The sequence below is a fragment of the Coffea arabica genome, chromosome 6e (assembly GCF_036785885.1).
Source record: "Coffea arabica cultivar ET-39 chromosome 6e, Coffea Arabica ET-39 HiFi, whole genome shotgun sequence".
NCBI lineage: Eukaryota > Viridiplantae > Streptophyta > Magnoliopsida > Gentianales > Rubiaceae > Coffea > Coffea arabica.
The window spans coordinates 26,519,690-26,536,567 of record NC_092321.1 but is presented as its reverse complement, the minus strand read 5'-3'; the positions used below and the strand labels follow the sequence as shown (position 1 = coordinate 26,536,567).

Genomic DNA, 16,878 nt, shown 5'->3' with positions numbered 1-16,878 from the left:
CATGGCCTATTCAAATTCCAAGTAAGGCCTCTATTAAGGACTCAAACATAACCCTTACCCAAACATTCGAGTCAATCGAACATTTAAGAACTTTAAAGGTCCAAAACAAAACAAGTGTCAAGCAATCCAACACATAAACATGGAATTGAACAATTAGAAGCATTTAAATGCCTAAGATCAAATACGGGTCAATGAGTGGTTTCACTTGCATTTTTAGGATCCAATAACGACCACTAATCAATCACAATCAACGTCAAAGTGAATCATCAAAGAGCTTCAAAGGTCCTCAAAATAATAGAGATCACTTAATGATACAAATGCCAACACCTTAGGACCTAATTGGAAGGGAAAAAGAACATGAGGGATCAAGGCATCTCAAATAATCAACCTAAAACATGAAATTGACACATTGAGAACATTTAAACAATTAAACAACCCATGAATCATAAAATTTGAATCCAATTGAAAGAGAAAAGAAAGATTGAAAAATCATTTTTGATGAATTTCTTCCATAAAAAGCACATTGAAACTCAAAAGATTAGAGTGGACAAAAAGCCAATTGGAAATAAGAGTTCTAAACTAAAATGGTGACTCAAGAGTAAAATCTATCCAAGTAATCGCTAAACTTCTCAAAAATGACATGGAAAAACAATTCGTTAGAATTAAACGAGAAAAATAGTCATGATCTTAGCCAAACGAAAAATCAAACTATGAGCTCCCAAAACCACTTGAATCTTCTTATTTCATTCTAAAAATTCACCAAAAATCTATTCATGAATCAAACAAAAACAGGCCAAGGAAAACTAGCATGGTAAAAGGACAAAATTGAAGAAACTTCCAAATCTTATGGGCCTAAGAAGGATTAGATAGAAGCCAAGGGGTCAAAGTGGGATTTTCAGAAATTGTTTTGCATGCAAAATCAATGCAATCACGTAGAAAAACTCTCTGCAATGAGACCAATAAGACTGCTGCATTCTTTGCTTCCCTTTCCAACACCATGATTGATTTAGCCAAGCTTTTCTTGATCTAACATCCAAGACTTCAAACCAAACAACAAGGCATAAATTTGACATTTAAACAACCAAAGACACAGGAAGAGATCATGCAAACATTCTGGAAAAAATATACAATAATGGTTCGGCACTTTGAAGATTTCTGCATTTGAAGCTTTCTGCAACTAAGCATACGCTGGCTGCATTTCCATTTCATAAGCAACTTCTAAGCAGCTTTTATTCCATCTATCTAAGCTTTGTATTAGGTGGCAAAATCAATCAAAACTCCATATCCAATCCAGCAAAACATAGCAGGAAAATATGCAGATTCTTATGAAAAACTTTCGTGCAAAATGATCTTAAGTTTCAGCTTTCATGCAAAATGATTTTTTTAGTTCCAGCTTTCATACAAAAGGATTTTAAGTTTCAGCACTTCGCATGGCAGATTCACGTCAAGCTCATCATGCATACAAGGGGATGGTGAAACCAGAATGAAGGAGATTTTCATGCAAACAGAAATTCAAACCAAACCGCAACAAAAGGATTCAGCAGCTGAGGAAGTTTTCTGCGATATTTCTGTTGTGTTTCACCAACCGAAACCAAACTCAAGCACACAGCAAATCCAGATACATAGCTTCAAACTAAGCAGTAACCTACATCATTACCATCATCCTAGCAGGCTGCAATCTTAGAGACATCCCATGCGAAATTCCAGGCACGTATGAAAGCATTTGAAGAACTAAACTGCCGCAATTTTTCTCTGTCTTACCTTCTAAGACCAGATTCAGATTCAAGCAACCTTAACCAAAATTTCCTTGATCTAACACCTAAACTTTGAACTAAACAAACAAGACATGAATTTGACATCTAAACAAACAAGAGACATAGGAGAACTGGTGCAAAAGGTCACGGAAAAACTCAAGCATGCTGCAAACTCACGGTTGCATAGTCTCATTCAATTTCCTATCCATTTGGCCGAATCTATATTCATGCAAATAAACCAAGTATCTCCATTTGAATCAAAATGCAGAGATTTGAAGCAAAGGTAGGAGTAAGATCAAACAGGTTTTAAACTCAAAATGCAACAAAAATGATTTGAGGAACAAGATTTTTCTGCAATTTTCACATGCCGCGGCTTTTCTTTCCACTTCATGATGCTGGCCAGATTTTGATTCAAATACATGGCTTTGATCAGATGTTTTTCAATCCAACATTACAACCTTAAGCTAAGCAACAAATTACGCAATGATCACAATCCAAATGACCAGAAAAAATAGAAAATGTATCGTCCCAAAGTTCTGAAAAATAAATGCAGAAATGGTTTTGGTGACCAGATTTTTCTTTCCATCGTGCAGACCAAGTTGTGGTTCATAGACAAGGCTTTGATTAAATATTTCCAACCCAACATCCTCACTTTAACTCACAACAAGCTACTGAACTCTAACTCCAAACCAACAAGAACAAACAAAAGGCTAATGGACTATCGAAAATCTGACAAACAATCATGTAGAATAGCTAGCAATCTGAAATCCATTGTCCAGCTCAAGTATTGCACGGCATTCATTATCTACAAATCCACTCGCACACATCTTTAAACCTGAATCTATCTACTGACCATTCCAATCGAAAACAACGAAGAAAATGCAGCAAAAGAAAATAGCAAAAGACACAAGCTTTAATCAGTTTCTGCAAATATTTCAATCCAAACCAAATCTACTCATGCGAAGAAGGAAAAGAAAACCCAGTCAAGCTGCACAACAGCCCATCCCCAATCATATAACTCTCATAACTGCACTCCAAATCCAGTAAACCTGACCGTGTTGCCAAATCCAGAAGTGCAGAAAAAGAAAGGCAAAACTCACGGCAAAACAAGACCAGCATCGCAGCAAAACTTCACATTTCAGACATGATGTTATAATCTATGGGCAAAAGACAAGTGAAAGGCATTACCTTTATCCTTTCCAAAAAGGAAAAGAAACAGGATCTTGGATGATGGACAAAGTATCCTTGCTCAGCCCAAAAAGCTTAATCTTCCCGGTTGCCCACGTTCTTCTTCTGGTTCGTGATGAATCGAAGATGATGGTGGTGACGTTGGGGCTCCTCCTCCTTGCTGCGCCACCCCTCTCTAGTTCTCCCTTTGTTCTCCAACCTCGCGGCTCTCAACTCCCTCGAAGCTCTCAAACTCTCAGACCAAACCCCCAGCTCTCGGCCCCTCTCCCTTTTTTCTGTCGTTCACTCTTTCTCCCCCCTTATCCACTCCCTGGTTTTTTGTTTTCTTTTGTTCCTCCTCCAGATTTTGCAGCCGTCGATCCTTTCCTCCTTGGCGGCTGCTCCCTCATTTTCTATTTATATGAAACCCCCCTAACCGAGCTCTCTCCTTCTTTTTCTTTTGCGGCTGCTGCTTTTTTCATTTATATGGGAGCCACAACCCTAAAACAATCTATACTCTCCCACATTTGCAGCTAAGGGGCTGCTAAGAGCCCCTCCTTGCAAGCTGCAAAAACGCAGCTTGCAAGTCGCGTGTTCCTTAATATTTTTTTTTTTTTTTCAAATTAATAGATGAAATGGTAAAATAAAGTAAAAAACAATAATAATAACAAAATTACACAAACCAGGTAATAATAATAATAACAAAACAAAAATAATTTTAAACAAAAAACTAAACAAAAATGGCCATTTTTTAATTTTTCAATTTTTCATTTTTCATCATTTCCTTTTTCTCAAAATAACTTAATAAAAATAACTAAAGTGCCCAAAGATTGAATTTAAAGAAATAAACATATTCTTGTGAACAAATTTTCTTTTTTTCTTTTTTTTTTTCATGAACCTAAAACAACTGAAACATATTTTTGAACGTTTTTCTTTTTCCTTTGAGCAATTCTACGATAAAATGGCTAAAATATTTAAACTAAAAGTAAATTAAACCAAATGTGACAAATAAAAATAAAAATGAATAGTAAATAAATAAATAAATAATAAAACACCAAAAATTTGGTGTCTACAATTGTACTCTCAATCGGTTAAAATTTTCCAAACGCGTTTTCACTTTTTCACTAAACAAGCTTCTAAGAAAAATAATTTTTGAAACGAGACACTTTAAAAAAATATATAGAAGCTATAATACCATGTACTTAGGTCTAATAAGGCTAGAAAATATTATTCGTGGCAAAAATCCAAATAAATAATTGATTTAGCCAAAAATAGGGATTTAAAAATAATAGTTTTTCGAGTCCTCACATCCTCTCCCCCTTAAGAGAATTTCGTTCTCGAAATTTTACCTTGATTGGCAAACAAGTCTGGATACTTCTCTCTGATCGTTTCTTCAACTTCCCATGTTGCTTCCTCAATTCCGTGGTTCCTCCAAAGAACTTTTACTAGCGGTATCTGCTTGTTCCTCAATTCCTTCACCTTTCGATCCAGAAGTTTTACCGGTTTCTCCTCATAGGTCAAAGTCTCATCAATCTCAACATTTTCCGGTCGTACGACATAAAAAGGGTCCGGATGGTACTTTTTAAGTATAGATACATGAAACACATTATGGATTCGAGATAAACTCGGCGGTAATTCCAACTTATATGCTACACTCCCCATACGTTGGATAATCTTGTAAGGCCCTACAAACCTCGCCTGTAACTTCTTTCCTTTTCCAGACATCAAACCTGCTTTCAAAGGTGTAATCTTGAGAAATACCAAATCTCCAACAGTAAACTCCAAATCCTTTCTCCGATTATCGGCATAACTCTTTTGGCGGCTCTAGGCGGCCTGAATTCTTTGGCGTACCAACCTTACTTTCTCATTAGCTTCTTCAATCCAAGATACTGTGGTCGGGTTTAAGATTTTTCGTTCACCTATTTCGTCCTAACAAATTGGAGACCTACATTTTCGACCATAAAGTGCCTCATACGGGGCCATCTGAATAGAAGAGTGGAAACTATTGTTGTAGGCAAATTCCACTAAAGTCTAAAACTTACTCCAACTCTCTCCAAAATCCAGAACACAAGTCCTTAACATGTCTTCAAGAGTTTGAATTGTCCTCTCAGACTGTCCATCAGTCTGGGGATGATAAGTGGTACTAAAGTTTAACTTAGTCCCCAATATCTCTTGCATTTTTTGCCAGAACCTCGAAACAAATCTCGGATCCCTGTCGGACACGATACTTACAGGTATTCCATGCAACCTAATGATCTCATCCAAATATAACTTTGCCAACTTCTCTAACGGGTATTTTATATTAATCGGTAGAAAATGGGCCGATTTGGTTAATCTATCTACTATCACCCAAATAGCATCATGATTTCTTTGTGTCCTTGACAATCCCGATACAAAATACATGGTAATGTTTTCCCATTCCCACTCAGGTATCTCCAAGGGTTGTAAAAATCTCGACGGTTTTTGATGTTCGGCCTTAATCTGTTGGCAAACTAAGCATGTTTGGACAAATTGGGCAATCTCCTTCTTCATATTCTCCTACCAGTAAAGACTCTTCAAATCCTAGTACATTTTATTCCCTCCAGGATGTACCGTAAATTTCGATCGGTGTGTCTCTTCTAAGATTTCCTTCTTAAGTCCTTTATCCTTTGGCACTACTATCCGATTTCGAAATCTCAATATTCCATTTGACCCCAAATTAAAATCCGTCTTGTCTCCCATTTTAACCTTTTTCACCCACTTTTGCACTTCAGTGTCATTTTCTTGAGATTTCTTAATGCGTTCCAACAAAGTGGAATTCACTACGATATTCCCCAAAATGACCTTCCTCGGTTCCAGTCGAAGATTCCAATAACTAACTTCTTCCAACAACTGAAATTTCTTAACCATCAATCCAGCTACTTGCACTTGACGGCTCAAAGCATCGGCCACTACATTGGCTTTCCCGAGATGATATTTAATCTTACAATCATAGTCCTCCAGAAATTCCATCCATCTACGTTGTCTCAAATTCAGCTCCTTTTGAGAAAATAAGTACTTAAGGCTTTTGTGGTCTGTAAAAACCTCAAATGTCACTCCGTACAGATAATGCCTCCATTTCTTCAAAGCAAAGACCACATCTGCTAACTCCAAATCATGAGTCGGGTAATTCCCTTCATGCGGTTTCAATTTTCTAGAGGCATATGCTATCACTCTGTCATTTTGCATTAGAACACACCGCAATCCTTTCTTAGAAGCATCCGTGTAAACCACAAAACTATGATGTCCACTTGATAGAGCTAACACAGGTGCTCTTGTCAACCGTCTTTTCAACTCTTGAAAACTTTCTTCATACTTAGGACTCCATAGAAACTTCCCATTTTTCTTGGTCAATTTAGTCATGGGTCCAGCAATTTTTGAAAAATCCTGGATGAATCTCCGGTAATACCCTGCCAATCCTATAAAACTTCGAACTTCCGTTGAGTTTTCCGGTCTTTTCCACTTTGAAACAGCTTCAACCTTAGCTGGATCCACTTTAATCCCATCCTTAGAGATTATATGCCCTAAGAAAGTCACTTCTTTTAACCAGAATTCACACTTGCTAAACTTAGCATATAATTGGTGTTCCCTCAAAGTTTGTAAAATAATCCTCAAATATTTTTCATGATTTTTCACATTCTTAGAATACACCAAAATATCATCAATGAACACTACCACAAATTGATCCAAATAAGGCGTAAAAACTCTATGCATTAAATTCATGAAAGCAGCAGGTGCATTTGTTAACCCAAATGGCATCTCGGCAAACTCAAAATGCCCATATCTCGAGTTAAAAGTAGTTTTGGGTATATCCTTCTCCAAAATCCTCAATTGATAGTAGCCCTATCTCAAATTCAACTTCGAGAATACTACCGCCCCTTGCAATTGGTCAAATAACTCATCAATATGGGGTAACGGGTATTTATTCTTAATTGTAACATCATTCAAGCCTCGGTAGTCTATACACAGTCTCAGACTCCCGTCCTTCTTCTTAACAAACAAAACTGGGGTTCCCCACGGCGAATCACTTTTCCGTATAAAATCCCGTTCTAACAAGTCTTGTAGTTGCAATTTCAACTCTTTCAATTCGGTTGGGGCCATTCGATATGGCATCTTAGAAATAGGGGCTACTCCCGGAGTTACATCGATCTTAAAGACTATTTCCCGTTCCGGGAGTAGGGACTCCAATTCTTCAGGAAAAACATCGAAAAATTCTTTCACTACAGGCATGTCTTCCAAATTCACCTTATCACTAGGGGTGTTGATAAGGAAAGCCACATATCCTTGAGCTTTTTTACTTAACAACTTTCTAGCCCGGATCCCTGAGATAAGTGCCGACGAAGCTAATTTACCCCTTACATCCAGTTTCAGGGTTGCTTCTCCTGGAATACGAAACTCTACAATCTTCGTCCTACAGTTTAACTGAGCATTACAACGGGCTAACCAATCCATCCCCAAGATTACATCATATCCCTTAATCGTCAAACCTATCAAATCAGCCAATAATTTTCGTTCCCCAATCCAGACTTCACAATCTCTATACACTAAGTTAGCAATTAGACTTTGATCCCCAGTAGGCGTTTTAACCTCTAGATCATATGGTAACTTAATTGGATTCAAGTCTATCCTACTCATGAAGTTAGGGTTTACAAAAGAATGTGTAGCACCTGGATCAATTAAAACCCCAGCTAAACGGTGAAAGATTGGGATTGTACCTTCTACCACCTCAGTCGCCTCAGGAACTTGTTGATAATCCAGTGCATAAACCCTGGCCAGTACTTTCGGTCGGCTCCCTCCGGCACTGGTTTGCTTAGATGCTGACTTTTCCGGTCTCTGGGTATCACCTCCCGTCTTCATTTTGTTTGGACAGTTCGCGAGCTGGTGCTCGGTACTACAGCAGGCCAAACACTTCGCAGACTTTCTCCAACAGTCATTTTCAGAATGGTTGGATTTTTCGCAGTACCCACACGTAACTTGAGGGGTCACCGCTGAACCACTAGAAGGCGCTCTCCTTGCCTGTGTCAGTCCACTACGACCTCCTCTAAATAAAGCTCCTCTCGACGCTCCGACAGTTCTCGGTCCTCCCGCTCCTCTTCCCATTTTGGAAGGCTGTGCACTTTTACTAGCTTGTCCAAAGGTATGGTTAGAAAAATTTTTTTTTCTATTGTGGAAGTTCCTCACTTGCATCCTTGCATTTTCTACCCTTTGAGCTTTTTCTAGTGCCTCAGTGAACGTAGAGATTTGGACTGCAGCCAAGCCCTCTTGTATCTCCACATTAAGTCCCTGAACAAACCGTCTAATCCTTTTTCGCTCATTGGTCACCAATTCGAGAGCGTACTTTAAAAACTTAGTAAATTTTCCTTCATACTCAGTTACACTAAGAGTTCCCTGTTTCAGCTTGATAAACTCATCTTCCCTTTTTTCTTGAATCAAGGGTGGAAGAAATTTTTCAGTAAACTCCCTCGTGAAATTCTCCCAAATCCAAGGGGTTTGAGTTCTTTCCCATTTTCCTTTCATCAGATCCCACCAAGCACGAGATATTCCCTTAAATTGAAATGCAGCAAAATTCACTCGCCTATCCTCAGAGTAGTGTAGGGCAGCGAATATATTGGTCATCCTTTCTAACCAATTCTCTGCTACCTCAGGATCAGGTTCGCCAAGGAAATTAGGCGGGTTAAATTTGAAGAACCTCTCTAAGGTTCTATCCTCACCCCTATCCTGTCCCCCAGTTTGGTTAAGCGGTCCAGGACCTTGTCTATCAGCTAAGCGTTCTAGGATATCAGTCATCCTGTTAATGGCAGTAGCCACTTGATTACCCTCAAATTTTCCTGACCTTGGGTCGGTCCAGTTGCCGATCCCTGATCATCCCTTTGAGGTTGGACCTGTCTAGTCCCTCGCCCACGACCTCGACCACGGCCTCGACCACCTCTTAGTCCTTCCATAACCTAGGCGTGCCTAGTGCAAGAAATAAATCAATTATGCAATGCAAAATAGAAAGCAAGAACCAATCAAGGAAACATTAAAAATAATAATAATTTACATTCATTAGCATATCAAGTTCATACAATTAGCAAGTCATGGGGTAGTCACAAAAATATAACACACAGGTGCCACAAGAGTACTTTTAGTCACAGAAGACTAAAATAAAAGCAAGTGCTTCAAAATAAGCCACACGGTCATGCAAAATACAATGGTCTCAGCACTTAGCATCACCCCTGCTAATTCAAGCTGTACTAGTCAAAAGGGTCAAAAGAAAGATCAATCAATCTAGACCTAGTCCGCAGTAGGACTATCAGGAGGAACCTCCTCCTCAGGATCCTCCTCCTCTTCCTCCTCCTCCTCAGAGTTCTGAGCTACACCCATCACCTCATCCACTAGCCTAGTGGCATCAGCTAGGATCCCGGAAGCCCTATCACGAACCTCCTCCCTCAACCTAGTAAGCTGAGCCCTAGTACTCTGGAGCTCCCCATTAACAACAGCAGATGTAGCTACCTTGCCCTCTATCACCTCCTCGAACTCGGCGATCCTCTCGCCCTGAGCACTAACCATCTGTCTAAACTCATCCACCTCAGTATGTAAATCCCTATTAAGATTCACTAGCTGACGACGCTCGTCGTCCAGAGCAAGCACGAGGTGGTTCGGGTAGGTAAAGGTAACCCTACACAAACATCGGGGATATCTGTCAGATGGGGAATAGCGTACTCGAGCTCCTCCAACTAGAGCTCGGTAGAAGATAGGCCTAGGAGGCACTATATGACCATTCGCATGGCCATTCCAGTCAGCTGCCGGAACTCCATTTCCGTTTTCCATCCCTGCAAAATAATAGCACTTTTCGGGTTAGAAATTTAATCACTACTTAGTTCGGATGTCGTTTATGCATGCCTAACCCAATCACTAGTATGCCCCAAATACCCCTTAAGGTATAACTTAACTATCCGGTCTCGGTCTTAAGAGTAGAGTATCTAATATGTCTCCCATATAGATCTCTAACCTAGTGCTAACCTAGCGCTCTGATACCAACTGTGACGCCCCAACTTCTCCCTAAGGCGAACCAAAGGGTATCCGCGGGACGCCTGCCCAACTCTCGCCAGGACTCAAGCAATTCCATTCAAGCTTATTACCAGTCTACACAACACAAGTAAATAACTTAAATACAGTAAATGCGGAAGCGTTCAAGCTTAACAATAATCATCCATTAACCAACCCGCACGTCGGGTGTTCAAAGTACATCTTAAATCTCAAATATACATCACGCCCCAAATGTTACATTTCAATTCCAAAAGTACAACCCAAAACCAAGGGCATAGCCAAAATGTAATAGAAATCCTAAACAAAAGTACATCAGGAGGGTTTCTCCAATACATCTCCGAGTTCAATCCTGTTAAGGAAAACAAATCTACAGGGTGAGTAAAACGCTCGTGAGGCCAAGAACACACATGCAAGCACGTAGTCCAGATAACAGTCCCAAATAACAGTTCAAGGGATAATTACAAGTAATTAATAAAGCCAGTGAAAGTAAACAGAAACAATTCAAAGATATAGTAGCTCTCAGGAGCTAAGTTCCACTTGCTGTGTCGATGACATTCGTATACCTCCCTGCGATGACACTCCGTCAACCGGGTCGGTATTTCCAATTCGTAGAACTCCACTAACTTCCCATCCGTCCACCGTAGACCGCTCCGGGCCCGCACAACATTTATAAGGCGATACTCCACGAGTATGCCAAGCCAGATCTCTCAATATATCAAACTTATCATGTGAATCTCTTGGCTCACCGAGATTCTCGACCAAGCCCATGCCGGCTCGAGTTCCAAGGTCGGCCTATGAGTTTGGGCATCCCCCATGTACATGTAAATGTCGAGGAGATTTACTCCAATGACGTATGTATTCATAGCATACCAAGTCATGTATACAAGTATTTGACAGGTCCAAACATGTAATTCAGGATATGTAAGTCCAGCAAGCCAGGCCAAGGATGAATCATTTATTTCAAATGAGTACGAGTGCGATAAAGTACACACTCGACTCCATTTTATCAAAACCAGGTAGATTAAGCAAGACAGGCATGTATCAAGTTCACAGGAGTTCAAGTAAACATGCACTTGACACTCACCAAGTAGTAAGTAGTCTCAACCGAAATTTAAGCGTTCACCGTAGGATCCTCTTGAGGGTCCTCGTGTGCGCCTGAGCAAATAATAGTGAAGTATCATTCATATATCCCAATTATCAAGGAAGATTGTACACTAGTACAATCTAAGGAAATTTCATGAAAACGAACCTCAATTACTCGTAAATCGAGGTTTAAATGGAGTTTCTTAAAGTACACTAGTAATCGAGTTTTCGTTTTGCGAAATCAAGTATAAAACGTTCAAGAAATATTGAAGGAATAAGGAGTACTTGAAAACTCCCTTCCCTTGGAATTTGGAAAAACTTCAGGTTTGATATGATACTTTGAAAAATCGTATCTCACATTCTATATGTCAAAAATTGGAAAACTTGGTGCCGTTGGAAACCTCTTTGAAAGTACTAAAAGTTCTTAGAAGACACTTTTCCATGATTCTAAAGGGAAGATACTAAAAAATGAGCTCAAAATTACTGTTTCCGGGCATTCAAGGTTGTGTCGGGGTTGGTTTTTCGCTAATTTTGGAAATCCGGAAAAATTCACACGTTCCGAACCAGCCTCTGAAATTTATAACCCAATTAAAGTTGCAAGTAAGGTTTATAACAGAACAAGCGGATCAAGAATCGGAGTTTCGAGCACTGAGATACGGTAGCTCAAAATTTGGGAAAATTTGAAACTGTTGAACAAATTTCCAGATTTGAGTTTCCGACTTTGGGACTTTAGTTAGGTATCGAAATGGACTTGGATTGGTACAAAATTTGACAGTATAATACTCCTATATAAAGGGAATCCCTCTATCAAATTTCATGGAAAAAATACTTTCGGAAAGGTAGTCAACCAACCAACTAAAGTTTCAAAAAATTCTTAAGGCCAAACTGTCTTGAGTTTTTCGTTCTTCATTTCCAAACATTTGGCCCAGAAAATCCTTCAAACTTGGTTCATTTGTGTAGGAAAAGCCTAAGGAACATTCATGGCACATTTGGTAAGTGTTTATTTCCAAGAAATTCAATTGACAAGTTCACACCAAGTCAAGTATCAAATCTGCCTAGAATTTAGGGTTTTCAAGAACAGGGCAGGTTCCGTATTTTGGTCACAAATCACTCAATTCAGCTCTGAATTGAGAATGGTTGGTGGCATTGGAAAACACATTTGTAAATCTTCAATTTCTCAGAAGAAATTGTTTTGAAATTCAGCACACAACTAGCTTAAATTCGAGCCTCAAGTTGCAGCTTCTGAACTTCGTTCCAGGAAAACAGAGAAACAGAACAGTCATCTTTAAATGGTTAGTACGGGCTGCTCGGATGGAATCTGGGGTTGTATTTTATACCATTGGAAAGCTGGGAATGTCTAGTTTCAAATGCCACTAACAACACTCCATTTTGATGTTGGAGTACAGAGTTATAGACAAAACAAACGAGCTGTCTGAGCATTACGGGAACAGTTTTCCAGATTTACTAGCTTCACGAAATTAATCCATTTGACCAACCAAACCTCAATATTTTTTAATGAAATTTTATACACCATTTATACAACATATAAACATCACATATCAGCCATTAAATCCCCAAAATTCTGCAGAAATAGGTACGTTCAAAGCAGGGGCAGAATCGGAACTTTTTACCCCATGCACTCCTTGAAGTTTAAACTAATAATACACCATTAATCTACCATTTTTAGCACTAAACCAACATTAAATCCATCATCAAGCATGATATCAGCCCTCAAGACAAAGGTGGGAGTTCATAGAGCCCACCCATTTCATTTTACACCATAAACAAGCTAACCAATGGCATACTAGAGCTTAATCATGCAATATAACTTCCACAAGATAAGATTCTATGAGTTGATCATTATGTACCTCCTTGGTGTGCAAAGACCAGAAATTTCGGCCCTCTCTTTGCTCAAAAAGACCGTGGAAAGCTCCTTGTTTTTGTAGCTAGATGGACTCTCCAAGTGTTAAGCTAAGTATGGTTAAATTTTGGTGGCATTTGGTGGTGTTTTTGTTGAAGAAATGAGGATGAAAAATGAAGAACTTGGGTGTTGTTTTTGCAGCTTGATGACCGGCTGTTCTTGTGAGGAAGAGAGAGAGAGAGTTGATAAAAAATGTAGCTTCCTTGGGAAGCTTCAAGGTGTGGCCCAAGTTGGTGCAAAAGTCAACTCTCCTCCGCGCGTATACGCGCGCATTTTGGGCTCGATTTCTCTTGAGTTTATTTCAGTTGTGCACTAAACCTCCAATACACTTATATTCATATAAATATTATTCACTCTTAATTGTTCCAAAATAATGATCTAAAGTCCCTCAATTAAAATCGCACGTGTGAATACGCGTACCACCAATTTAAGCGCGATAACGCGAAACTTTCGAGAAATTCCTATAACGATTGTACTACTAACTATTACTTGAGTACTTAAACATAAAATTACCTATTTTAGGACCGTTGTACAAGTCTCCAATTTTCCAAACTTATTGTACTCTCAATCGGTTAAAATTTTCCAAACGCGTTTTCACTTTTTCACTAAACAAGCTTCTAAGAAAAATAATTTTTGAAACGAGACACTTTAAAAAATATATCAAAGCTATAATACCATGTACAAGTCTAATAAGGCTAGAAAATATTATTCGTGGCAAAAATCCAAATAAATAATTGATTTAGCCAAAAATAGGGATTTAAAAATAATAGTTTTTCAAGTCCTCACAGCTTTTGTATTCAATTCCATCTATCCTTGTATGATCTTGTTTAGGAATTCCCAATGCATCATGAACCAAACCATGCATGTCATCAAGTTCATCCCGTACCCTATATGAGATATCATGGGAAGTAGGTTACTAGAGTAAACAAATTCTCCATGAGCTGCCCAATGGGTGTATCCTTTAACAAAACCATAAACTTTCAAATGAAGTTCTGCATTCTCCCAGGTAATACATACACCACACTTACATTCTTTACATGGACAAAATATCATCCCATTTATACTTGAATTCTGGAATGCATAATCTAAGAATTTTTGCAAACCATCCCAATATTCTTTCCTTCATCTATTCTTTTGCATCCAAGTTTTATCCATATTCTGTAACCATGACAAATTTAACCTTAAAATATACACATACATACAAATACATATACATATATAAGCAAAAGAAAGCAATTAAGAATAATATTAACAAAGAGCATCACTCATACAACAAAAAAATTATTAGGATACCAAGAAGATATTTGGAAGTCAACAAGAAGGTCACTATTTAAGATAAAAGCACAAGACATGAGCAAACAGACCAAACCCCAAAGGTTTTCCACCACTAGCCATTTATCACGTGTCACCAAGTAAACAGTTTTTTACACGAATCAATGTTAAGAATAAAATTTGCATGTCATATAATATATCCACTGCAATGACACTCCAGTTTAAAAAAGAAATTAAGAATCCAAATGACCAAAAGATGAAAATGAACGTACATTACAGGTTCAAACAAATGAACAAATTTAATATCATATATGTAACTTAATCTAATTTCTAATAAAAAAGAACACAAGAATATAAGTTGGCTTGTACCTCTAGCGAAATCAATGTGCAACGTCTTCAAAATGATTGCTTTTCACGGATAGCTATCTTCAATTCAAACCTGTGGTGAAACATTAATGAACTTAAGTAAAATTTTAATAATTGTATAAGATTTTGAATAGGTGGTATACATAATTCTCTAATTATTCAAGAAGAAAATAACATCAGCTTGCAAATTTCTTGAAGAATATTTTAAAAAATGAGAAAGAACCAAAAGTACTTAATGACTTTTCCTAATTATTCTGAAGCAAACAGAACAAACAAATATAAAAGAGTTTTAAACTTATCTTTTTGAGATGCTGATTAATTGTTTATATCTATGATTAGTTCTCTTAAATTTTTTTGTCTAATTTGAGCATCGATTTTAATTTTCCAACTAAATCAGTGGCTATCCAAGGAATATACTTTCTCTATGTACATATATAAATGCACCAACATATGCATGAAAATGATCCAAGGCATGCACATTTTCCCCATTTGAACAGAAAACCACAAATGCAAATTATTCTCATTGAATAACATTTTCATGAAAAGCATTGAGATAGCAGGAATTTTATCTAAACTCAAGAAATAAAAAGATTGTATGTTCATGTTTGAGGGATCAACTTCGCTTCACAAGTTAAAATTTAGAAAGCTCTGTATTGGTGCCAATTATTTTTCTAGTAAACTTAATTTCCATATTACCATAATATGAATCAAGTTTGGAAACTCAACTAGAACTCAAACAATTGTTAACAGTTAACTTTCTTCCCAATTCACTGGTTCTGACTTTGCCAAATTTTACATGTTTTTCCGAAACCAAATGACATGAACAGTATACCATCTTCGACATTCTCAGTAGTTACTAGTCAGTAGAAGTAAAGCACCCGGGGTTCTATATCCTATATTTTGTGCCAGCCAAGTTCTATAGGTTCTATAGGTTCTATATCCTATATAATGTAGGATTAGAAACCAATTCCCAAGATCCAACTCGGTTGAGAGAAGCATTAACTACATAATCATAATGTCTTAATTCGATTCTCAGACATCCATTTTTCCCCTTTTCCCTTTCGCTTTTGTACTTGAATTTAAAAAAAAAAACTCTGCTACTATTTTTATACACTTTATTATTATTATTATCATTATTAGGTGAACATACTAATTATCCATTTTTCCATGGACTCATGATTTTATTAAGAAAGCAGAGGGTTATTTGAGATATTGTTGCATTATATATATATATATATATATATATATATATAAAACGAAGAGCATGGAACTCTTAAGGTGGCTAGCTGTCTCCTTTTGCCAAACATAAATGTGCTTCTCCATTAACAAACCGTATTTGGTAACAGGCCTTCTAGATTTCTATAAATCAAATCTCCCTTGAACCCAAAAGGGTTGGTTAAATGTGTGCGGCAATGCCTGTCAAGGTTGGGAATAATTACCTTGATGGGGATAGAGTTCAGAACTCCAAACAAGAAATTGGTTTTACATTTTTCAGGAGACGAATTTAACAAAGACCCTCCTACGCTTTCATTATTGTTTCAGTGCTCTATATTATTATTATATATATATATATTTCAAATTGAAGGATTGCAATCCTCCATCGCATGAATAACTATTACCCATACCTCAAACCTTCAATTTTGCAAGACAATACTGACAAACAAATTGCAATTATTCACATAGGGCAGGCAAAGCATATGATTTTCAAAAACCCATAATACACTTACCTTTTAATCGCTATACCATCCTTCTCTTCTTCTGGTCAAATTGGAGTGCATCTAAAAACTCAAGATAGAAAGAGAGATGGTAGGGATTAAAGAATGAAAAAGAGGCAGAAAAGGAAGATTGATTTTGACGATGATGGATTTTGTGAATAGGATCCAAGGGTTTAGATTTGGAGAAGAAACTGGTGGACCTTTTTGGTGTGAATTGTAAGAGGCGGACCTTTCAAAGAGAAATGTATTGGGAAAACTTTTAGTGAAGCGGCAAAAATTTCCTTTCCGCGTTCTTTTTTTTTCTTTTTCCCACGCTTTCTCACCATTTCTTTTATACCAGTGACAAAACTGCGTCGTTTCTATCTCAATTTCCTATTACTTCTGCTGACATTCACAAGTAATGCCCTAATAGCTATTCTAATTTGACATATCAATTTTTTCAATTTAGAAAAAATATAAAACAAAGTGCGATGGTATTTGGTTCATGTTCTTTTATTATGACACTCACTTTTTTATGTCTTCATAAAAGATGTAAAATGACACTTACAAAAAA

The 16,878-nt window shown here is 37.6% G+C and overlaps 1 protein-coding gene across 1 annotated transcript; it reads right to left on the bottom strand.

Moving 5' to 3' along the window:
* Positions 1-3,703: 3,703 nt before the first annotated feature.
* On the bottom strand, positions 3,704-16,544 carry LOC140009178 (uncharacterized). The gene is made up of 3 exons (XM_072054075.1): positions 16,338-16,544; positions 14,614-14,683; positions 3,704-8,894 (listed from the first exon to the last, which is right to left on the bottom strand). Exon 3 carries the CDS (start codon positions 8,724-8,726, stop codon positions 6,783-6,785), a length of 1,944 nt encoding a protein of 647 aa, XP_071910176.1. The 5' UTR covers positions 8,727-8,894; positions 14,614-14,683; positions 16,338-16,544; the 3' UTR covers positions 3,704-6,782.
* Between the last annotated feature and the right edge of the window lie 334 nt (positions 16,545-16,878).

Coding starts and splice junctions, on each gene's coding strand:
- LOC140009178 (XM_072054075.1), bottom strand. CDS start 8,726: ATGACTGATATCCTAGAACGCTTAGCTGATAGACAAGGTCCTGGACCG.